The sequence below is a fragment of the Lingula anatina genome, chromosome 4, assembly GCF_051362555.1.
Source record: "Lingula anatina isolate TDL-2025a chromosome 4, LinAna3.0, whole genome shotgun sequence".
NCBI classification, from domain to species: Eukaryota; Metazoa; Brachiopoda; class Lingulata; order Lingulida; family Lingulidae; genus Lingula; species Lingula anatina.
The window spans coordinates 9253426-9278609 of NC_141770.1; the positions used below are offsets into that span (position 1 = coordinate 9253426).

Below are 25184 nucleotides of genomic sequence, written 5' to 3' on the forward strand. Positions count from 1 at the left end.
AATACGGTACACCACGGAAAGCACCCCTTACATCAGAGGTCACGTGACCCGTTCCCTAGATAAGTTGCCCCTCCCCCGCCAACAGAACGCTCCGAGATATTCAACGGCCCAGTGGAGTTGGCAGTGGAGTTCTCGCACGCGGCATTCCATAGGGTGTTCAGCTGTTAATGCTGAGACGGTTTTTGCCACAATAGGTCTTTGAGACGCCGGTCGGATCAGTAGCGAGGACAGTCGGTGGCAGTTGTTAAAGGGAGCCCAGCCAGATAAAGATAGGAGGTTGATAAGCGTTCATCTTCTTTGGACAGTGCATCTTCGTTTAAAGTCCCAAAAGAGTCATGGCGACTAGTGCTGAGGATATCCGCTCCCCAGGGCTGTACCGGGCCTTGCTGGCTGAAATGTTAGGTGTCCTTTTTCTCGTGCTCGTCGCGTGCGGCGCCTGCACCAACGTGAAGGCCCAGCAGAATCTCATCACCATCTCTGTGTGTTTTGGCCTTAGTGTGGCCACCTTGGTGTGGTGTATTGCTAACGTAAGCGGGGGACACATCAACCCGGCTGTCACCATCGGGTTTCTCGTCACCCGCAAAATCAGCATCGTACGTGCTCTCTTCTACTTTGTGAGCCAGCTTGTGGGCGGCATTGCGGGTGCGGCTATACTGATGGGACTTACCCCCACGGAGTACAGGGCTTCGCTAGGAACAACCCAGCTTACCCAGGGAGTCTCCGTGGGACAGGGGTTCGGCATCGAGTTTATGGCCACGTTCGTGCTGGTGTTCACTGTGTTTGCCACCTGCGACTCCAATAGAAATGATCTCAGCGGTTCTGGACCTCTGGCGATTGGCTTGTCCGTGGCTATGTGCCACCTGTGGGCGGTAAGTCCTGCTTGCCTGTCTGTTTGTTTGCCTGCCTGAATATGTTTGTTTGTTTGTTTGTTTGTTTGTTTGACTTACTGGCTGACTGAAAGACCGAATGACTGACGTATTGATTGTCTGTGTGTCCGTCTGTCTGTTTTGAGGCCTGCCTCAATATATGTCCGTTTGTCTGTTTGTCTGACTTTCTGGGTGATTATAAGTCCAAGATTGTCTGTGTATCCGGCTATCTGTCTGCCCTGTTTGCATGTCGGTCGTAATGTAAATGTTTTCTCTCGGAGATAATGTAAAAACTAATCATTTCTAGCTTAGTAAATTATACTCAGACCCCCTCAACGTCCAGTCCTGGACACAAACAAGTCTTATCAAAATTCAATGTAAATATCATTAATGATCGTTATTAAAATGACAATGGAACCGAATCATCTCTTAGTATTCCAGGCATTTTAAATGGATTTAAGAATGACATCGAACGTTTATCTGTTGAAACTTAAAACTGAGCGACGATATGTTCCTAATTGGCCTGTTTTTCCACAACATTCTATTTTCATGATAAACATCTTATTCGGACGTGCCTAGTATTTCATTGCGTCACGTGTGCTTGGGCGTGTCATTATATTTGAGACGTATAAAATACACGTTTGGAGAAATCCAAAACAACATGAGTCTTATTTCTGTGCCTCTGTAATCCCCATTTATGATCGCGAGGCCTATCTAAGAATGTCCAGGCGCGATATCCTGGTTATTAAGTCATCAAGTCATATTCTGACCAAGGTTTACACAAAAGTTCTAGGATTTATTTAAGAGCAAAACCGCTTGGTTGCACCCCCTTTATTAAAACCATCTATCATAACACTGCGTTTTATTGAACAAAACGCTACAGTATGTATTTTGACAATTGTTTATAATAAATTGTTTACTTGATGAGTGTAGCTCTAAAACGCGTTTTGTTGATACCGATTAGAACGCGTCTTCGAAGTGTGTATCTTTACCCATCGCCGTGTAGTGCGACCCACCCATTTAAAGCATCGAGATCAGTAATTCACGTGTATTAAGATAAGTAGTGTATACCCTGAGATTCACTGTGCTGTTTGCAACACCCCTTGACCAAACATACACGATACGGTTTGCTATATGGGTATGCAGGTAGTAATGGCGAGTTTTCAGTAGACGTTGATACACAGGGTGTATGTCAGTGTTGTCACTGGAACTAGATGGCATTATAATTTTTAAAACTGTATTATTAACATTAGAAGAAATGACAGTTCAAAACTGTTATCATCAAAAAAGGTAGACATCCATCGCCCCCGTATCACTAATATGAGGAAGCATTCGTGAGGAAAGCGATTCAAAAGGGCGTGATAATGACACGTGCTAAGTGTACTGCTTCATCATAATTGGTCAAAATCACCACTTCACTTGTGTGTACATATTTATTTACAGTAGAACACCTCCTGCTCATATATAAAAATCAGTAGTCTGTTGGCTTATTGTCAAATTTCCTGGAGTATTTTATTTTTTCAATTTAGCAACTCTGTTGCAAAAATAGGCCTTTAATATACAGACTTGACATTTAATATGGAATATTTTTTCCAAATCATTTTTCATCAGTTTTTTTCCTATTTTACTGACTGATAAATGAAAATAAGGATTAAAATCGTGTTCTAATAACTTTTAATCATCTCTTTGATGTCATTGTGACATCAGTTCATTAATGGAATTCACCAGAGAAGCAAACAAAAACACATTGCCTTTTCTACGTCATACGGCAACCATTAAATGAGATATTTTAGATCTCCATATTTTCCAAATTATTGTCTGTAAAAGAGTTACACGCTCCACAAAGGACCCTCATGTCAGTGTCTAGTCACAGTAACAGTCGCTGTTACGCCTGACCTCTTCTGGCTGCTACCAGCGCTCTCAAGCGGCAAGGCATTCCTTGGGATATGGTTTTAGAGTTCAATCTGGAATAACATTCCAGGCATCGGTCGAAATCTGTCCAATTTGGCTCAGTTTTGTTGTAGGACATGTAGGCCATTCATCTGGCGAGTAATGGCCTACCCACATATTGTCTACGTGGTTCAAATATGGCGGTTTTGATGACCAAGGTAGCTGTTCATTCCCTTGGTTCTCTAAGTAATCTGTTATTAAAAGTGCTCTGTGTGAACCGGCAATCCCACCCTACAACCTAAAATTGTTCTTAAGGTGCCCCCTATCAAATGATAGTCAAGTGGTTCCCAGATTATTCCTTTATTTAATCTGGTTCAGGTTTTCGTCGATGACTGCCATTGATGTTTTGGCACCAATGTGGTATCCACTTCAAATACTGACGCTGTTAATGACCTAAGTCACTTTAGAGGCGGCACACACTTCGTCGTTGGCCTCTTCTGGATGTCTGTAAACTCTGTTTTGACTAGTTGAGCGGTACAGGTGAAATCTGACCTCAATAAAGAAAGCCACGAGGTTTCAGTGTTCAACCCAGAAACGGTCATGGTCCCTAATTCATTAGAGAAACATACAACGATGTTTTGCTGTTTACAGTGGGTTCCTCGGAGGTCGTCTGGTATGCTAACCTGCAAAAACCAGTTTGGCGTCGCTAAGGGCCTTGAAAAATGCGTTTTGATGGCAATTTACCCCTCATTCTGAACGGACTGGGTGGTTTTTGTTTAGTTGCAACGGCATATCCTGAAAGACAGTGGGTCCTGTACTCTGGTGGTAAGATTTTAATACATTGGGTGTGGCCTCTATGTAGGTACATCAGTCTGGGCATTATTCTATAAAACTGTGCAGACCGTTTCGTTTGGCGCAATTAACTGTTTGGCAATGTCTGTCTTTTTCGCGCCATTTTGCCACAGATTAACAAACTTGCAAAGCACTGCATAGCTCATTTTACACACTGCAAAACCGACCACTTGCATGCAAAATTTCAATTTCTTCTATGCAGTAGTTGCCGACATATGGATACTTTTTTGACAGAACCGTGCTTTGCCAAAGCCAAGCTTCGACCTGTCCAAAGGAGCACTACCCAATTAAATTACTTCATATTACATAATGCAGCAGCGTAACAAACCTGGTATTCAGTTAATTGGAAGCGACACACCTGACTACACACTTCTTCATTCAAATATCTTTTATGAGATATTAGTTTTTTGAAAAAAGAACGCATTTCTACCTAGGCACACCTTCGAAACTGAAATATTCCATATTAAATGTCAAGTCTGTATATTTATTCAACATGGCACTATGCATAGCCCCCATCTGACACGTATTCTTCGGGGCTCAACGTTATTTTGCTAGATGCAAGCTCCCAGAGTTTGAAAATTTTATGAAAATACACCGTTTCCAATTAAATTAAACAATCAAAAAGCGTATGTTTGAAACAAAAGTGTCAACGATAGTGTTCTGATACCCTGTGTGCGCTTGAAGTGCTACATGTGGTTATCTTCATATATATTTTCCATCACAAGAAATGCGTGAGATTGTGCGTGTGTGTGTGTGTGTGTGTTGGGGGGAGGGGGGAGGAAGGGGTAGACCGAGGTTTGACCTTTTAATCATTGCATTATGATAAGAGAAGATAAATGCGCCGACAAAAACCATGCGCTGGCTTTAAGGACGTTGAAGAGATGTTGGATAAGACAAATAAGTTGGCATTTGTATAGGCTGTCAAACAGGACAAGCTTGATAATATTTTGCATATTTGTTAATTTCTTATGCATCTAAACGTTGAGCGAATCGAGACAAAAGAAAATTGCAGCAAGTCGTGAAAATTGCGGGGTTAATTTAAGCACAGATCAATTAGCTGTAAGCTAATTGATCTGTGCCAGTGTTGGTGCCATTGATCTGTGTCAGTGTTCTCGAATTTTTTTTTTTTGCTAAGCGCTCTTTTTTTTTTTTTTTTTTTTTTTTGCTAAGCGCTCTTGGCGTTGGTAATAAATCACCAAATGCTGCCACATAATATGTCATTTCATGCTGTATCGCCCTAACAATATAAAAATACGAGTAATAAGGTGTTCAACACAGAACAGTAGAACACAGCTGTGATTTAGTAAATTTGGCCCAGATCTGGGTCTTTCTGGTTCACTGGTTACACCCAGAATTGCCGCTCTAAGGAAGAACATTTGAGAAGTACTAACACGAAGCGAAGTGAAGAGCCGCGATAAGCCTAAAACTTGTTCGTGAATATAATTATTAGCGAAAGCACGACAGGCTTAAAAAGCGGTTAATACCCTCTCTTTAGTGTGGTCGAGCAATGTCAAGCGCACATTAAAGAATTCCAATTGTCGAAAGTCGTGATGGTTGACTTTGGCACCGTAATCAGTTTGTGGTCAATGAATGAATTAATATGCTACCCCCATATTGTAAATAATATGTTCCAGCCATTTTCAAAATATCGATATTAAACTTTATATGACTCTGCTAATGACATAGAGACGATGCTTCGTTGTCCGGTGGAAATCTTATAAATTATAATCTTTAACGCTAACGCGAACTTTGCATGGTCATGTCGAAGTATTTGAATGGTGGTGCGGAGCATTTGAGTCTTCAAATGACTTCAAAGCTGTCACAATTACTCAAACACAAATCTTATTTATTAACTAAGTAGTTGAAAGTGGCATTTTGGATAATTTTAATTGGCAATTGTTATCCAGATATTTTAAGGTTTGCTGTTAAATTTAGATTATTCAGAGAGTGAAATTCGAAAGTGCAGGTTGAGAATCATTGTATACATATCTTATGAGATTCTTGAAGCAAAAAGAAATTAGTAGCAAATTTGAGCTAGCTTTTTAATCAGATTATTTTGTTAAATATGAAAATATGTTAAATTTGTTCAACCAAAACCTCTTTTGGATGAAAAAAAAAAATGAATCTCTTAAGACTATATTATACATAATACATCCAGATGAACTATTTTAAAAAAAAACTTATCTTGTTTAGTGAACGGACCTCACATTTCGACGTTAAAAGATGTAAGTATTGAACTTACAAATCAGAAGCAATAACAGCATACCTGGCAAGCGCTTCTACTTTTAAAAGCAATGCGACCAATTATCGTTCTGTAATTTAAAACCCTGTTTTGAACATTTCTGTTGCTTTTCTTGGCTCGGGTATTTCGAATAAGGCTGAACACACTTAATGACTTTGTTGTATTTTTTTCCTTTCTTTTTTTCCCTTTTTTTTGTGTGTGTTAAAATATCTCTTTGATCCAAGTTCCTGTGTGCTTTTCCTATCATAACCCCCAAGTTTCCGAGGCTATCGAAAAAGCACCCATTTCACACAAGCAACTCACTCTCTGAAAAAAAAAAAGCCTATTAGGAGAAGGTAAATACCCCGACACCCTGTCTGGTCTTTCGGATGGGAATCATACATCTCTATTTTTGGGGTTACATCAAAGGCTCAGTTATGTAAGAACACTTAGCGGCGATTAATCTCCCTTCAACATTTACGTCCATTTAGCCAGGAAAGCTGGGCAAGAGATATTCATATATAGAGCGACAAAGCGTTTCTGGCATTGCAGACGGATTGATTCCGTAACAGGTGCGCGTGCGTGACGTAAAATACGAGAAGGTAAAGCCCGTTTACACACTCCAAAGGATTTCAGGGCGATCTCAATGTACCTAAGTTAGGTGTTTTTGTGTTGCCGCCTGAATAAGCTGAACATCTGACTTGACAAGCTGTATGGTATCAGATGTATATTAATTGAAGCCAAAGTTAAAGCCCTATTCGGTTTAGCCATATTTTTATTGCAGAAGGAGGCGGGATACTATCTTCCTGTATTTTTTTTTCACTAATACCGAATCAACAAGTTTACATTGGTCCAATTCTGGTAAAACAAATGACCTGTCACAGCCCTAAGTCACCCAGTGGTCAGCAACATTCCCTTAATGAGAGGTAAACAATGGCAGGATTGATGGGGTCAAGCGACTTAACCAGTGATGAATGACACGGAATATAGTTAATGAAAGTGCTAACAAAAAGCACGGAAAAAGGAAAAGCGGTAGGAACTACAATGAAACAGAAATTACAACTAGAAAAATAATAAAATACATCTTGTGAAGAAACTTTCTTGACTTACGTTAGGCTGAAAACTATAGTTTTAGTTTTTTTTTTTTCGGGGAAAATTATTTTTTTAATGATTTGATGTATGATATATTTCATGTTCTCAATATTTAATATCAAGTGCAAGCATTTTGGTATCGAACAAAAATTAAAAAGAAAAATGACTGCAAAATACCACAAGCTTGGTTATGTAATGCAACCGTCCAAAGACCAAAGAACAGGGTAGACCAAAATGAGAAGTGGGTGACCATAATGGTCAAGATATGTGCTCGTGAGTGCGCATTACAAGTTGCACAACAAGACTACCGGAACGTAATCGACATTTTTTCAGTCAAAATCCGTTTCTCTCTGGTGAGCGTTATGGTCAGGGCATTCGGACACGTGGCGCTCTCGCAGAGCCGTCTCAGCGTCGCCAGGGCGCCGTGCTTGACCAATGTAGATCAAAGGCTTTGTCCTAATCAATACAGATCACGCAGAAACTGAATTTCTCTTCTCTTAATACTTTTATCAGGGAAAATATAATTTGTATTCCCCCTTTTGGTCTTTTACTTTTGATTTTTTTTACATAATTTATATTAAGTCAAAAAATGCGTGTATGAATTTAGTTGATATCTCGATGAAAAGGAATATGTTCAAATACTACGACGAGGTAGCAAAAGAACTGAACCTTAGAGCCGGTGAAAGCAATGGCCTAGACAATCAAAATGTTTGCAATAAATGCCCTTCCCTCCCCTACATCTTCTGGGAGAATTTCAAAAATGTTATTGGGTATTTATCCTTGTATACATGCACGTGACAGATCATATCACAACGGGGAATTCTTATTTTAACAACCTAGTATCTTTTAGTTTATTGAGCCATGCTATTGGGACGCTGTGAGACCAACAGAGTTTTCTTACCCCACCCTTAATGTTCTTTGTAGCGTTCCGGTAACTGGCGTAACCACGCCGTTGTTTGATATTGGAGAGGCGAGGATTTAACGAGCATTTTGGTTTGTGGGAGAAATGAGAGCGTTCAAGATTTATTGTACTAGAAACACCCGCTTTATGTGCAATAGCGCTGGCAGTTTTCTCGAATTGGACTATTAGCTGAGAACTGGTGTGTCTTTGGCGTTTTTTTTTTTTTTTTTGGGGGGGGGGGGGGGTTGGGGGGTGACATTTGACTTTTTTTTTTGGGGGGGGGGGACATTTCAGGAGTCATGCAATGATATGGGTAATGAAAAGAATCGAAAAAAAAAACACGGAATTTCACGAGGATGCACAATAGTGGTTTAGTGGTAATGTTAAAGTGCCCATGAAATCAGGATCCTGTTACTTCTTGCACAGCGCACCCCCATGCAGAACCAAGCTTAAACGCAAGGAACCCATTTGAGGAAGGTTTTAGGCCAAGTGTGTGTGCTAAATTGTGAAATGTATTTACTAATCCACAAGGGTGTGTCTTGATGTTCTGGAGTATGATGGAATAATTTCCTGGAAGCGCAGCGAAATATCTGAAATAACGTGCGAGTGCCAAAAAGTGATATGAATCTTCATAGGGCCCATCCACAAGAGAGTGCATTGATATTTTAGTGTATGGTCATATAAATTTCCTGGAAATCCAGTTACATCTCCGGAGTAAATCAAGAAATCTAACGAGTTCTAATGTCCACTTGTGCCTGGGAATGAATAATATCTCATTTTAGATACTGCTGATTTCGTGGGCTTATCCCAGGAAAATACATTAAATTTAGCTTAGCTATTCCCCTGGAGAGTCCGATAGCCTCATATATATAATAACGTCCAGTTTCTAATTCTCTGATGAATTGAAACGAGTAATTTGTAAGTAGAAGATGGTGCGCTGGTCAGCTTGAATGCATATACGCTGTGCTGTGATCATTGCGATAAGGATCCAATCCATCTACAGTGCAAATGCTGTCGTTTTCCCGAAAACTGAAAACTATAATAATGTGTATCAGATGAACTATAACTTGTCCCAATTTGTTGTTTTGAAATCGGGATATTTTGAAATAATTTTATAAAAGAAATGCAATATAAGAGGTGCGTTTATATCGATTGAGAACAGATTGATCATCAACTGGATGTTAGCACTAATGGAGCTACAGAGATCAAGAACCTAAAGAAAGTCCCTTGGGTTTAATTTTGGGGCAGGCATCATTGCTGTTCTCAAATTTAGTAGATCTATTGTTTTCCGTACTATCATCAATACATAAACATCGGGGATCGTGCTACGAATCCTTGTATGATAACTGTTAGTTATCCGTAGAGCTGGTTACCTTGAGATTTTGTTGCAGTGAATTGTCACTAAGATCACTTTCCGTAGGGGCGTAAGTGACACGGAGATTGCTGGGAAAAGGTCCACTCTGGGTATATTTGATCTACATAAACTAAGGTTTTATGACAAAAGGTCCACATTTTCAGACCCCACCCCCTTTTGCAATAGCTAGCTACGGACCTGCATAGTTCAATGGGTGAACTGGGTACTGAAGAAACTCCCACAAAACATAAGGCACTGTGCCACAGGAGAGGTAACCGTTATTTTGTGGGCAGATCTAATCGTACAGATAACAGTGACAGAGCTGTCAGATAGGCCTACTTGTCCACTCCCCGTGAAAATATTGCAATAAAGGTAGGCCCCCTAAATGCCCATCAACAAGTACCAAGGTTCCTTATCGATTTTATTAAATTCAGAAATAGATCACCATTTTGAATGACACGGGTAATCAGGTTTCGTTTATTGGCTTGTGCAAAATACCCATTCACTGAACATAACATGGGAACCCAACTAAACGACAAAAAAGAAAGAAAGAAAGAAAAAGTAAGAAAAAAAGAAAGTATGAGAGAAAGAAAGAAATTAATAAAAAGAAAAAACTAAAATTTGGAGGTCCAATACGCGTATGTGAGATCTACTTCGCGATGAGTGAGGCACAATTAACTGTATGTGACATTATCCCCAGGTGTAAGATTTCTCGGGTCAGCATCATAATAGAGACCACTTTATAGTGCATTGCCATACTCAGAGTATAGTAAATGATTATCTAATTCCCACCTTTAATCGTATTTGATTAAGCCGCGTTCCTATATACTCACACCAAGATAAAGATAACTTAGTCCCCATTCCCAGAGATTAGATCGATCCAACTAGATCGACCTAACTCCCTGGGGGTTCACGCTAAATGGCTGTCAGCCGAGCGGGCACGAAAGTTAATTACCCACTTACAGCTTGAAGTAGACGGGACGGACATTTAAGCCGGATTATCTGACAGTAATCTAATGGGACTCCCCACGGGGATAGATCGATCTAAAATCTATGGGAATGCGCCCTTAGTTCAGGTCGTGTGCACACACTTGGTGGTTGAGTGATAAAAACTGTAAACGAACTCCACATTGTTATATCACATTTGCAAACTAAAATCGCTGATTGTTCGAATCCTCTGTTCAAACGTGTGTGTTTCGTCTATTGATTTGAGATATGTTATGCAATTTTCAGTAAGATATAACGCGTATTTGTTTGTTTTTTATGTGTGCGCCTTAGAGTGCGTGCGTGCGTACTGGTGTGTGTGCGTTCGTGTGTGTGTGTGTGTGTGTGTGTAAACGCCTGTGAATGGGAAATGATTAAACGTCTACTTTTTTTCTCACCTATTTTCCTGAGCAATTTTTGCTTCTTTTTTATGTGTAGTTTGTTCTTCCAGGTCCCATATACCGGCGCTGGCATGAACACTGCTCGTAGCTTTGGGCCTGCTGTTATATTTGGAGGTCCTGCTTGGGATAACCATTGGGTGAGTACTTCTTACTTATAACTTTTTTACTTGTTATTACGTCTATGAGTCGTCGATCTATCTGTCTGTCTGTCTGTCTGTTCATTTACCTTTTCATCCATACATGTATATTATTCCTTTTAATCATTCATCCATCATTCACTCAGACTCGCTAGTTTGTTATTCCATCATTAACATTTTAAGTTTAGGCTTATTTTTACTGCCATCCATCTATACTGTATAGTTTCTGCGGGCGCGTGCCGTGTATGTGTGGTGTGTGTTTGTGTGTGTGAGAGAGAGAGAGAGAGAGAGAGAGATAACACAACGCATATTGTTCATATTTCCATAATCATAATTTCAGGTCTACTGGGTTGGGCAGTTGTTGGGCGGTGTGGTCGCCGCTCTCCTCTACGACCTGCTGTTCGCCGTCAACTCCTCCGTGGACAAGCTCAAATCATGCGGCACCTCCCGCCATTACAACGAGAGCGACACGTACGCCGTCAGCGACGAGAACCACTCCGAGATGAAAGATATGCCACCTGCTAAAGTCTAACAAAATTACATGATGGGACATCAATTTCTTACTGCAAGAAAGCGACAGAACGTGTTGTGTATTGAGTTTGCATTGCGATAAATCTGCTGAGTTGGAACTGCGACAAATATGCTTTGGGGAACGAAGAATTAGCTGTAATTTGATACCGTTCGTTAACTATGTTTCAAGTTGGCACGAATCAAAAGGACATCGGTTAGATGATCCTTTTTTCTCCTTGAAAAAGTCAGTTATAATTTAGCTCAAGAAGAAAACCCTTCTCATAGCTCCTCTCCTGTAACATTCAAAGTTTGGATTTTTATTCGAACTTATCTTGAAAGACTGGGTATAAAGGGAAACTGGTGAAAGTTGCGGTTACTAGAATTGTCACAGTCTTGATTCGATCTCTTCCTAGCCAATTTGAGGCATAGATAATGAACGGCACCTCAATTAATATATTCTGGCCTTTTTAACCATTAGAGTAAAGCACGAACAGAAAGAAAGAAGGTAGACTATATTCTTTGGAAAAAATCGTAAGATTTACCTGTACTGACTTCGTATTGAAGTTTTTAAAGAAGTTTTTTGTATGATTTAGCAAAGGTGTTGCTTTCGATAATCAAACCGGGCTTTGCTCACAATCTAAGGCAATCGTAACTGTTTTCTGCAAACCCAAGCCCGATGGTGCTGGACTCTGTAATTCCATGAACGATTTTTTTTTTTTTTTTTGTTTCAGCTTCTGAATCGCGAAACCAAATTCATTAAGCAGCTGTATGTTTATTTTCGTAAGCTGCCTGTAGTAACTAAAGTAGAAAAGGCCACCAAGAACTTTTTAAGTTCACAATCCCTAACAATCTCCAAATCTGTGTCTCGTTTTCGGCTAACTGCCAGACTTGGTTTGAACTGGTACAACATTATAACAAATGCATACAATCTTTCAGACTGGGATTTCAGTAAATTCATAGTGTATTTTTTTTAAATCACATTTGCCTGTTTCGAATTAATATAGTGAATTTTACCTGTTACTGCCGGAATTGTACTATTATATACTCATTTCATGAAAAACGTTAGTTGTAGTGCCCAGAACGACAATACGTACAACACAAACTTCTGTGCCAAATACACCATTCAATCATCATGGCTATACAGCAACTTTCACATTAAAGCGAGTTCATTAAAAGTAATCATTTGGTGTGAGCTGTCATTACCCAGAGCTTCAAACGGTTCATTTAAAACTTACATACCAAGTCACAATATATGCAAAGTTGCAGTCTCTCTGTTGGTGCGAGGAAGAGGACCACACGCAATGCTGTGTTACTCAGGGTGAACAGCTCTTGATAACTGGCAGAGCTACAATCGAGACGAGATCCATTGTTAGTAATTTTATTTCAGTGACATACATATTCAAAATTACTTTTAATATTTTTTTAATCGGTAAAATAGCGCATGGGCACAAAAGGAAAGTGAGAAGGGAAAAAGAGGGTGTATTTATCCATTTTGAACAATTACAGAAAACGGACCAGAACACAGGACACCCTGAATTCCACAGCAATATCGGTGACTTTCCTCTACCCAGAAGCCCCTCCAAATCACAAGTTCAGTGTATAGTTATGAGGGTGTTTCCAATAGACTCAAACATTCAAGGTGTGAGTTACTTGCAAGAAAAACAACAACAAACTTGGTATTAAACTTATAGTATGTTAACTAAAGCATTTATTTCATAATTTGTACATTGTTATTGTACACAATATTTTAATATATGTATAATATATATATACACAATTTAGCTTAAAAAACATGTATGAGTAAACAGCTAGTAATTACATATGCTTACATGTGTATGGGACCATAGGTTCCACATATTGAAACTGGGCTTTGTTCTTAGCTTAATTATACTCAAATATACAGGCATGCATTGTAGAACTAGTTTTGTATCATCATAATAATTATCACCAGGGCTATATTACATATAAAATGAAAAAAAAAATTGTAATAAATATCGGAGGTCTACAAGTTATCCAAGTATTGTGTGAATATATTGGCACCAAGTAGTAAGCTATGATGGCAATTTGGCACCCTGTTTGAGAACAGGGCAAAAAAAGGCCTTTTTGTTATGACATTACTCCTCTACAACAAGAAGTGTATGCCAACACCATCCATCTTGCCATAAACCATAGCATATGACATCACTACCCTGTGGTGTCCTCTTTGTTGATATTATCTAGTTTTAATGCACACGAAGTTACGTGTGACATTTTGACAATTACGTATAACTACGAGTCACAGCACCGTATTTATGTTTATCAGAGTTACAGTCAGAAGAATTAAGATTCTAGGTGGAAAAAAAAAAAAGAAAGAGAGAATTCATGCACACATTTAGAAACCATGGGCAAAGTAATAAAGCATATACATGTACAGTAGCAAGTGCCTGAGAAGAACTTTGCTAATGCTCGTCTGTATTATACCCTGTAACAGAGATGTTCATTTAAAACTATTCATTTCATCATCTACATCTGACTGTTCTAACATTGATATCATTTGTAAGCATCCTAAAAACAAGCATTTTTTGTAGCTAAAGTAACACCTTATTGCCCCATATAATATATGTAACAATATATTTCCAAGTGCAAGAGAACTGGAAAAGGATTAGAGACCCCAATGTATACTTATGGTTCTGCTCTACCACCTATGAACACATTAAAGACAGAAGCATTATCCTGCACGCTGCCAAGCTGTCGAAAACTACGGCTTAATAGTTGTATTTGTAACAGTCTGGGACTTTGAGGTTCTTTTAAGCAAAATACAGGCTTTCAGTACAGAAAACCACTTCATTCCATTCTGCTGTTAATGTGCTAACCCTTTGCCTGCAAGCACATGGTACTATCATTGACAGAAAATCTGGACAGCCAGAAAACAGATTGTCCTTTAAGAATAACCATGTGTTCAGAAACCACCAGGTCTGGTACTGCCAGACAATTACCTTGCAATGGCTTTAACACTACCCAATGTGAAGTTGGTGTGAAAAATATAAAATGCAATGCCTTGTAGGGAGAACATTTTTGTATAACAAAATGAAGCAGTTTTTTTTGGCTGTTAGTCATTCAAGGACTACTCTAGCAACATTTTCGAATTAGCAAATTATAGAAAAAGATCAAAACTTGAGATCATGAGCAGAGGCTTCTAACAAAGAGATTTTATAATAATTATCGTCCCACACAAAATTAAAAATATTTATTATCCAGAAAACAATCAAGTGATGAAGTCAAGCCATAAGGGCATCAAAGATTTTGTCCAATTTTTTTTTTTTCACAAAGTAGTCTGTACCCTTCACTCGTCCTCTTTGCCCTTAAAAGTAACTGAGAAAGTATAAACAAGCACTGGTTGAACTTAATATTTGGAAGAAAACTCCCCTTCCAGCATGAGATGATTTTCAAAATTAACCTTCACACCATATGTTGATATCTCCAAATAAGACTAGCTTATGCCAGTTGATCACATTAATTTATGAGAAAAAAAATATCAAAAAAGAGATGAAAAGGTTTTCCAAAATTGTTGCTGGTTATCACACAAAAACCTTCCCCTGGCATATGAAAGTCGTTCATTGCCAATTAAATGTTGCCCCACACTGCCACAACTTGTTTTCAACCAGTAGTTCGACAGCACATTTCAAAATTCCTTCACACAATAATAAGTATATGTCATGGTACTAATACAGAAAAACAAATCCGATATCGAGATATTTCATAACATTCATTTTTTACAAGCAGTAACAACAAACTGTGGGAACTTCTCAAGATAAAATATTCAGATGCAGATTTCTAGCAATAAATATTAAATTGATAGAAAGAGGGGGGGGGGGGGGGAGAATAGTCACTTTGCAACTTTTTGAATTCTTGCATAAAAAAGGTTATCCACAGAAGTGTCTTAATAAAATCCTACACCATTTAACAAAATATAAATACGTATACCCTAAAGAGGAACTATATATCGTTTGCTTCTTGATGGACACCCACCACTTGCAAAGAAAAAAAGCAGGGTTACCAAACACTGGGAAATATAAAAACAGGCACACTGCAGTAAGTAAGACCTATGTCAGAGAAGTGGATTTTACACTGAATATTCAGGGTATTCCCAGATCAAAGGTGTTTAAATTCTGACTTGTCCATATCATTGCACCATACTCAACAGTACTGCAAAAATATTTTTTCGTCTTATCTTATCACACAAATACTACAAAGGGTAGGACACTGTATCACTTGGGGAGAGAGGAAGTTTGAAATGCAAGTGCAAGTTTGCGGTAAGGACACAGAGGGCAATAACCACAGCTCCATGCATCAAACTAATATAACAAAAGTCCTAATGTAAACCAGTTGCCGAGGGTTCAGTTTCTATGACGACACCATGGTGACACTATGGTTTGCCTGCTGGGGGCCTGCCAAACCACTGCCAACGTAAACACATTATGTTCACTATACTACTTGGTGTGTGAACAATTTGGAAATTATTTCCATTACTAACATTTCCTTTCACCCCAGTAAAGATCATTTACTTCTTGTATTTGCACAATCTGAAGAACTACTGAAATCTAAGCGCCCTGTAGTAAGCAGTGCGTTTTAATTTAGAAGTCTTTAAAACTGATTGGCTTATCATGTTTTAGTTAAGGTGATACAAACGTAGTAAAGGATTAGAATTCAAATTAAAACTTAATTTTCTTTCATAGAACACTGATATTTTATACCATTTTAACCTGCTTTCCAACAAGGCAGTCTCTTGTACCCTGTGTCTCTAGCTTAGAAGAGAAATTAGAGCTAATAATCTGGATCCAGAATAGCTATCTCTATGTAACCCGAGCCATTAAAAGAAACTGTTCTCATACAACAAGCCACCTGACATGAATTGTTCTACATCATGCTATTATATTCAATTTATAAGTACTGCATCCTGAATAACTGAGACTTGCTGGACATAGAAATAAATTTCATTTAAATAGATTGCACCCTGCATCTCAAATGAGAGAGCTGAGAATCTTATTCATAAGGAGAGATACATGCATAGATGGGTAATTCAATAGACTACCCTAATATTAAAAAAAAAAAACATTAAGAGTTTGCTATATTCTTGGGATAATGAGAAAATGCAGTATAATTTAGTACAATACTTAAAGATAATTTCAGTGTCACTCTCACTGTGGGACTCAAAATATTCACCAGCTAATAACTCAACATGGGCAAAATAGCCAGAAAACCCATATTTCAATAGTGAAATTGAAAAAGATACAGATACATGGTCTTCTTATGGATTAAATATTGTTGCAGAAGACTTTTTTCTAGCCTCCTAACAGTACTTTTATAAAGGAGAAAAACCTCTTTGTTGTTGTAATTTTTCTTCACAATAAACTTCAACTAAATTGTTAAGTTAAGTTACAGTATTTCTAGAAAATACGGGCTATAAATCAGGGTAGCTCTTCAGTCACCTGTTGTTCTCATTTTATTTCTGAAAGATACTAGAGTCACTTGCAGCAGATAGCTATTGGTCAGGGTAGTTTCATAGCCAGATTTACTTTTGCCCTGTAGTTCTGCTTTGCTACGTTATTAAAAAAGAAAAAAAAAAACAAAAAACTCAACAGCCTTGCATTCTGATCATAAATTGGGGAAGTAAGCCAGCAGTGGTTCTTGCATCATCTGACTGTCACTATCAGCGCGTTCAGAACAGCAGACTAACAGATCTGCAGATCAAATATGGCCGACCCACTTGAATGCTTCTTGTGTAATACTTGTGGGGAAGCTATTCAGTGTCTAATCTGGAATTAAGTGGCAAACTTTTTAATGGGTCGCCATATTTGATCTGTGGATTTGTTAGAATGCGCTCTATAAGATGATCCGCAGCCAGTTGTAGGCAGTTCTTTCAGTTTTTGGCTAAAAGCTCATAGTAAATCTGAAGACCTTGCATGTTTTGGGTGCTTAGACAGATCTGTAGCCCAAGTTCTTGCAGCTTTGGCTACAAACTTGGGAGTAGATCTGCAGATGTAGGAACTAAAACAGATCTATAGCCAGTTGTAAATCGTGACATGTTTTGCCTCTTAGACATGTCTGTAGCCAGCTGTTGTTCTTGCGGTTTTTGGCTACACACACAAGGAAGATCTGTAGATCTTGTTTGTTTTTGGTGCTAGGACAGACCTGTAGCCACCTGTAGTTTTTCGGCTTTTGACTAAACTCCGGGATAGATCTGTCAATCTTGCATGTTTTTCAGCCAGTTCTGCAGTTTTATGCTACAAACCTGGGGCAGATATGTAGCATTTGCATGTTTTTGACAACAACTAAGGGCAAATCTGTTGCCAGTTGTAGTTTTTCTTTTTTTTTTTCAATTTTGGGCTTTAACTTACAGCAAATCTCTAGGTCTTGCATGTTTTTGATTTTATCTCAAGGCAGATCTGTAGCCAGCAGCAGCTCCTGCAGTGCATGGCTGTCACTCCGCAGTACAAACAGGGTGATCCCAGGTTTGTAGACGGCTGGAATGGTGACGTGGGACGTCAGCTGTGGGCGAGACGGTGGGACATGAGGAGTGAACTCTTCTCGTATCACATTGATTACTTGACCTGAGTAGAAAACACAACAGGATTAAAAACAACAGTTAATAAAATAAAATAAAATAACATAAATAAATAAACAAATCATAAATGCCAAATGGACATTTTTTTTTCAAATATCTTATTGTACATCAAATTAATGTTAATCCAAACATTTCGGGAGGCAGACTGCTGTCACTGTGTGAATAATAATTAAATGAGTTTCATCACAATGACTAATGTAATATTATTCTGATGACAAGTGCGGACGTCTGCCTATCGCCACCACCCCTCTACCATCACATTCTCTTAATGCAGTGAATCCAAGGCCAATGTTTATTTCTTTACACACACTACAGGGAGCATAACTTCTTTACAATGTCTCAGCAATTTATAACACTCAGAATGCCCATTAGACAGACAAAGGTGCATGTACAACTGCCATGGTTATCATAATACAATACAACCATTTATCATTCCTGATAAATTATAACTCATCAGATATCTAGTCATAAGACTTCTAGTTAGACATGCAGAAATTTCTAAAATTGACACCCCAAGAGCATTCTTAAGACATAGAATTAAAATGTGGTTGTAAAATTTTACAAGACCCCCCCCCCCCCCCCCAACCTGTCAGCATGAATTGTTCTATGCTTGGTTTAATATCACACACACACGCACGCACGCACGCACACACTTTGTTATTGCCTCACTGAATTACAATTGAATCATAGGTGGAAATTACCTAGACAAAGTGTCAATACAATTTCTGTTATTAATTGTCCTTCAAAAAATCTACTATCACTTAACTATAATACCTAAACCAGAGAAAAAGAAAGAAAAAGTTCCCATTTTCTATAATACCAAAGTTAACATTTATCTTACAGTGCCATGGTAACAAGTATAATATAGTCCTTGGAGACTTGTGTATTTTCAATCAGTTAAAGAGACCACATGCAAAGCAACTACCAAAATTTAACTGGCGTCACCAGCTGGGAAGTGAAAATTAATCAGCAAATAACAAACTAAACAGTTATTTTCCACATATATCATTTCAACTGGCGGAAAATGGGAAGGGAGTAGAGATAAAATTTTTAGAGGAAAAACTTGGTCTTTTTTTTTTTCACCCCAACATGAGAAAAGGCAAAATAAATTATAACAATAATATTAATAAATAAATAAATAAAATAAAAAATTTAAAAAAATAATTAAAAAGAAATAAAATTCTCATGAACACCAGACCTATTCTGGCTAAAAGGGCAGTTCTCTCCCCCCCCCCCCCCCCACAAACACCCCCACCCCCACCCCCTTGCAAGGGCCTGCAATCAGGCTAATCAACAATTCCATATGAATATTTTCACTTCACATCAGATCAGATCTGAATACAGCTTCTTGTGTTGTTGTCCGGGGTCTGACAATCTCCAGGAGACTGGCCTTACAGTGTACAGACACTGATTAGTTCATATCCCAGCAGGCAGCCATTAGAGTTCATGTCTCTGGTCCCCAGTGGCCAGCTCTCTCCCTTCATTCACTGGAACTTACTCTACTCATAACTTGGCAGGTTAGATTTTAATTGGACGTTTTGGTAGTGCACAGTGTGTAGAAATAACACAAGCAAGAGGCGAGCATCTAATCCCCCCCCCCCCTTTTTTTTCTTTAAGATGAAATGCTAAAGATAATTAGCTTAGATAAAAAGATTTAAAATTCACATTTCGCGTATACTGTGTGTGTGTGTGTGTGTGTGTGTAATTTTTACTCATCTTTTTAACTTGGCTAAAATATTTCAGTTTTTTAGGATAAAAAAAAAAATCCATGCTTGAATGTGCCGAGACATGGCTGTCACAGCAAAATATTTCATATGAGGTATATTGACATTTTGCTGACGCAAACCAACTTTAAGAATCAAAAACTCCCTAACTAATATTAAAAAAAAACACTTCTAAGAGAAGATTTAAAACATTTTTCAAATTCACTTCATAATTCAAACGTCAGATTTAATTAGGCCTGCTCATGTTAAAATTCATCCTATAACCTTGAATTTGTAACAGAAATTAAACTGTGAAATCCTATTCACAATTTGCTAATCCAACCAGACAACTGTGCAAGACTTTTAGCTCTTGCTAATGCCAACCCAGCACTTTTTTTTATGTGCTCAATAAATACTTCAACTGCTGGCTGCTAGTTTTGGCAAGGAGTAAAGTCCTTACGAAATACATTTCGAATCTACATTTTACATGTTCAAAGTTTCCATATGTGAAAAATTAAGAAAAATGTATACACATTTGTTGTGTCTTTATCTTTCTTTTTATTTGATGACATAAGGTCAATATTACAAAAATTACTGACTTAAAAACAATATTCTTCACAGGAACATATTCAGATGGTTTGCCCCTCTTGAAAGTGCATTATTGACTCAAAAATAGTGCCAGGCACTGTATTTGCTGACATAAAATCAAATATTTCAGAATTTACAGTAAGCTGAAGTCCATACTGCATATACTTTCTGTCCTGTTAAAAAAAGACAAATTTTTCACCAATTCAGCTAAAATGCGTCAGTCTGAAAGACCCAATCCTCAAAGCATATCACAGATAACAGAAGTGGTCATTTTCATATGAAGAATTTCATTGAAACATCACTGACTGTCTAAATGCATTAGTCTGAGAACATCCTCTCAACCACCCATCCTTTTAAAATTCTTACATAAAACCACACATCACATACATCTAGAGTACACAGATGCCAGTTTGTGACAACTTTAAGAGGACATTTTTAAAAACATAGCTCACTGCCTACCATCTCAGTTCTAATCAAATTATTACTCTCTATCAACAGGCTGGTATCAACTATGATTACTTTTATTAATAAATCTGACCCTGTTCATAATTTTAAGTGAAAGTTGTGTCATATGTTATTTTCTAGTGGCGCATGAGACTAAGTTTTTATATGGTAAAAAGGCTGAAAAAATGGAATGGCAATGCCATCTGAAAAATTCAAGAAACAAAGATTCCTGAGGAAAAAAAAACAGGGTCAGAAAAATATTTTAAGTGAGGAAAGCAGTCAACAGTACTTTCTGTATTTCTTCTGGTCATGTCAAGAAAAACAAATTGAAATTTCAAACAAAACAAAAGACACAACAGCAAAAATCTTTTACTCAATTTAAGTTCTAACCACTATAAAATGTATGTACAAACCTGTTATTGGGGAGAGATGCCAGATTGTACATCTACTTTTACTTTGAAAGTTACCCATGTAGTGACAGATTGGGATCTGTAGGATTATTTTGGGGTAATAAAATCATCAGTTAATTATTGGAAATCCTCCTTTTTTTAAAATACTGACAGCTGCCTTCTTTTCAGTGATAGTCTAAGTAAATAAAAGTTTCATAAAAAAAAAAAAATTAAAAACTTGCTTTGTTTCAACATTCTGGTCTGATATTCAACAGTAATTAAACTGCAATTAAATACTATAGCCATCTGCTTACATTTAAAACACATGCTGACCCTTGATCAATTCAGGGTAACACAAACATTTGAGAACAGTTTCAATCAGGCCAAGGCTGCATTCACAACAGCAGACTAAGGGTGCTTTCCCAGAATTTTAGATCGATCTAATGATTAAGATTGAGATCGACCTAACTCCCTGGGGGTTCACGCTAAATTGCAGTCAGTCGAGCGGGCACCATAGTTAATTACCCCCTTACAGCTTTTAGTAGGCGGGACAGACGCTTAAGCCGGCCAAGCTGACAGTAATCTAGTGAGACTCCCCACAGGGATAGATCGATCTAAAAATCTATGGAAATGGGGTGTAACAGATCCCTGGATCAAGTATGGCAACACTGATAAAAGTAATCCATAATAGACACTTAATTGATTCCCTGCAGGATTTACGCAACAAGCATTCAATTGGGTCAGCCATATTTGATCCATGGATGTGAATGCAGCCTTAGACATTACACACTCCTTTTATGTGTTAACATATTTCTAGTGGGTGGTATTGAGTTGTTTGTAACAAGCTTTCAAGGGGTTTACAGTAAAACTTGAACATAAATGTTTAAAACTTACAAGATAAATGGTTAGACAATAAAAGTACAGTTAAAGTGTAAAAACAGCAACCAAGTTGGTGTACAAACATCAAACTGTGGGTTAGAAATCCTCACTCACTACTTTTTTTTTCAGTCCAACTGCGGCTGCATTTAAAATATTTTGTTGTTTTACTTTATTTCATTTTTCATTCCTCGAAATATTTATTTATTACATCAGAAACAGTGGTTAAATTGGGTAATTGAAGAACATCTGCATTCCCATCGCCATAGTGCGAAACTCAAAACTGTACTGGAACCTAGACAGATAAGTGTTACTTAGAAAATCTTGAAATTCCAGAGACCTTGATATCCCATCATAGTAATCATTTGTCTGAAAGTTGTGACTGAACTGGAGATGGAGAGTGTCACTGCAAAATCCAAGAATTGTACCAGACATTTTTATCACACCCGGACTCATTCAAACTGCAGTAAATGTCAACACACATTATTTTCATTTCCAAATCTGAAGATTTTACATTTACAACAAGGCGACACTTCTTATCTTTTTCTTTTTGTCCTTCTTGTGTGCATTTCTTAAAATGAAAAACTTTTCCACAAATGTAGACAAATGTTTTTCTTTAGTAGTAAAAATGTTGCATTTTGTGTCCATTCCTTTTCATTTTTCTATAATTTTTTCCCAATCAAGTGAGAGAGAGAGAGAGAGAGAGAGAGAGAGAGAATAAAACATTCTCTTATATAAGATTAGTTTTCAAAGTTAAATATAACACAGTTTTCTCAAAAGTCCAAAGAAGAAAAAAAGAATGAATTTCAACAACTAAGAGAAGTACCCCACTAGCAGGCAATTGCAACACCCTTCACTACTTTGTACTCTGCTATATAGCGTCTCTTTCCACCAATTTGATTTATTTCAGGCATTTGCTTATTCATAGTCTAAGCACTCGAGCAAAAAACTACCACACTTCAAAGGCCGTGCCAATATAGTTACAACACTTTCGAATACTTTGCACACAACTTTTTCTACTGCATCAATACCTAAAAGGTAATGCGTTGTAGTGGCACCTAAGCAACTCTGGGGAATATTTTGTACTTCACTGAAGTAAACAGGGATAAAATGGGCTAAAAAGGTTTAAAGAGCAACTTGAATAACATGTTGCATCTTCTGGCAACTTATGAAATGAACTGAAACACTGTGACATAAAAACTCGTTTTTTGAAGTAATTTTCAGCAAAGTTGCCAACTCTGGTCATGTAGATTTGATGCTTTTCTGGCCAGCAACATTAATTGCTTATTTCCTCATTTCATCATCTTACACGGAATTTCTCATTATGATGGCAGCAAGCTTGTTTTGGCTTTAAAAAAGATCATGTTCTCTGTTCCCTTAGTGCCTTTCCCCAAAAGGAGGTTTTTAAGTTGGCATTCAACAGGTTTCATGTTGGCAGCTAAATAAAAATAGAACTCTTAGCTGGTTTCTGCCAGATTCTGTTGCTGGTTTGGGCTGGGTGAAACTGGTCTGGGCTAATTCTTTCAGATCCCAATTAGCAAACTTTCAGCTGTTGCAATATTGCACATGGATATATCTTATGCTGCATTTTCCAGACTGTAACTTACTAGAGTCGTGTAATATCTATCTAATAAATGGGAAATTGTTGCAACACTTACTCAGAGCACACTGTTTGGGCCTCAATCACTACCAATTAGTCACAATGTTGTATTTCTAACAGCTGGAATAGGCATGTAGATTGCAAATAAATAATTTGGTAGTATATTTCATTAATAGAGGTCCTGCATTAGCTGGTATTAGCCGGTTCCCATGCAACAACTACCTGTTCCACCTGTTTGTGAACAAACACCAAAACTTTTCTGCACCAACTCAATTTCACAGTAAAGTCAGTAAATGAGCTTTGGGGAAACACAAAATTGGCAAGATAATAGTATTTGTCATTAACATCATCAGCCCGATCCTCTGCATATCGAATATTGTCGACACACACACACAGCATTATTAAGAGTAAATTTGTAAATTTTGAATTACTTCATGATCATAATTCCAGTAACTTTGCAAATTAGCAAATTGAGTAGATTCCCGTTTGGCCTTGAAATTCACCTATCAAAACTATTTTTGTTGGTTGTTAACAACAAGTAGCACCATCTATAATATAAATATAGTTTATGACCTAACCCTTCTCATACTGATGAAGGCAATTTTTTTTTTTTAGATATTTGATATCATGTTGTTGCTACCTAATAGAATTCATTAACATTCATTCTATATACTAGTAGTTCACTCAATTCTCACCCATCTGAAAATTCATTTAGTGAAAATTGATGCTGGAATCATAATTCAACTTCAATTATCCAAGCAATGCATCTGTCTACTGAGAATTTGAAAGTTGGTTATCATGGACCCCATTCCCATACCTATATCAATCTAATAGGATCGATTTATCTCAGGGAGGTTTCTCGCTAAATTGCATTCAGCTTAAGCGGCTCTGATCTCAGGCAGGGCTTCTGAAGCTGTTAGGGGGTAGTTAACTTTCATTTGGCAGCTTCAGTAGGCGTGCCAGCCATCTAAGCCGCTTAAGCTGAATGCAGTTTAGTGAGAATCCTCTCAGAGATGGACCGATCCCGCTAGATCGATCTAGGTATGGGAATGAGGTCATACATAACCCAAGGCACTGATGCCACTTATGTATCAACCTACTCATGCAGACTTTTTGGCAAACCATTTGACATTTACATAACATGGTAGTCAAGGAGGTGTTACAGCATAAAAGGATAAGTAAATATGCTTTACAGACTCTCACCAAAACCAGCTGTACAAAGCACAATAACAATTTACTCATTTATATTTGTTATTATATAATGAACTAGAAGTTTTCTTTTAGAATTCCGACAGAGACCAAAACAGTTAGCCATTCAAGTGAGGGATCCCACATATGACAGAGGAATGGAGTTGGAATCAAGTGTATATTTCTCAAAGTCAAAACAATGAAGATTTAAGTCAAAACAGTTCTAAGTGCTGGTTATGTTTCTTTGCATTTTGTTGTAAAATATTCCACAATAAAACATCCAGGATTTTTCAACATAATGCTATATTCTTAACCATTAAATACTTGGGACTCTGTCTCATTCTGTTTTTGAATATTCTGTGTAGATAACCTTCAAGGTATTCAATATCTCATTTTGTTGTCAAATATTCTACAATAAAACATCCAGGGTTTTTCAACATTATGCTATTCCCCTTAAGAATTAAATACTTGGACTCTGCCTCATTCTGTTTTCAAATATTCTGTGCAGAAAACTTCCAAGGTATTTCAATGTGCCACAAGTATTCAATATTTCATCCAACACATTCAAGGAATGCAAAGCTTTC

The 25184-nt window shown here is 37.7% G+C and overlaps 2 protein-coding genes across 3 annotated transcripts in view; one reads left to right on the forward strand and one right to left on the reverse strand.

The window, feature by feature from the left end:
- Window positions 1-13220, forward strand: LOC106159435 (aquaporin-5-like). The gene is made up of 3 exons (XM_013535722.2): window positions 1-869; window positions 10612-10698; window positions 11039-13220. Exons 1-3 carry the CDS (start codon window positions 336-338, stop codon window positions 11228-11230), a joined length of 813 nt encoding a protein of 270 aa, XP_013391176.1. The 5' UTR covers window positions 1-335; the 3' UTR covers window positions 11231-13220.
- Window positions 12888-25184, reverse strand: part of LOC106159434 (uncharacterized) — a 25619-nt gene continuing 13322 nt past the window's right edge. The window contains exons 9-10 of one of the 2 annotated variants that reach the window (XM_087010322.1): window positions 17586-17798; window positions 12888-17003 (exon numbers count right to left, since the gene is read on the reverse strand). In XM_087010322.1, coding sequence (XP_086866448.1) covers window positions 17623-17798 — 176 coding nt within the window. In that variant the 3' untranslated portion in view covers window positions 12888-17003; window positions 17586-17622. Of the gene's footprint in view, window positions 17799-25184 lie in introns of both variants that reach the window. The other variant, XM_087010321.1, reaches the window with a different exon arrangement.

Bases quoted from the DNA above. Each gene is read 5' to 3' on its own strand.
- LOC106159435 (XM_013535722.2), top strand. From the start codon at position 336: ATGGCGACTAGTGCTGAGGATATCCGCTCCCCAGGGCTGTACCGGGCC. The intron at 870-10,611 runs GTAAGTCCTGCT...TTGTTCTTCCAG, and splicing joins CTATGTGCCACCTGTGGGCG to GTCCCATATACCGGCGCTGG. The intron at 10,699-11,038 runs GTGAGTACTTCT...TCATAATTTCAG, and splicing joins CTGCTTGGGATAACCATTGG to GTCTACTGGGTTGGGCAGTT.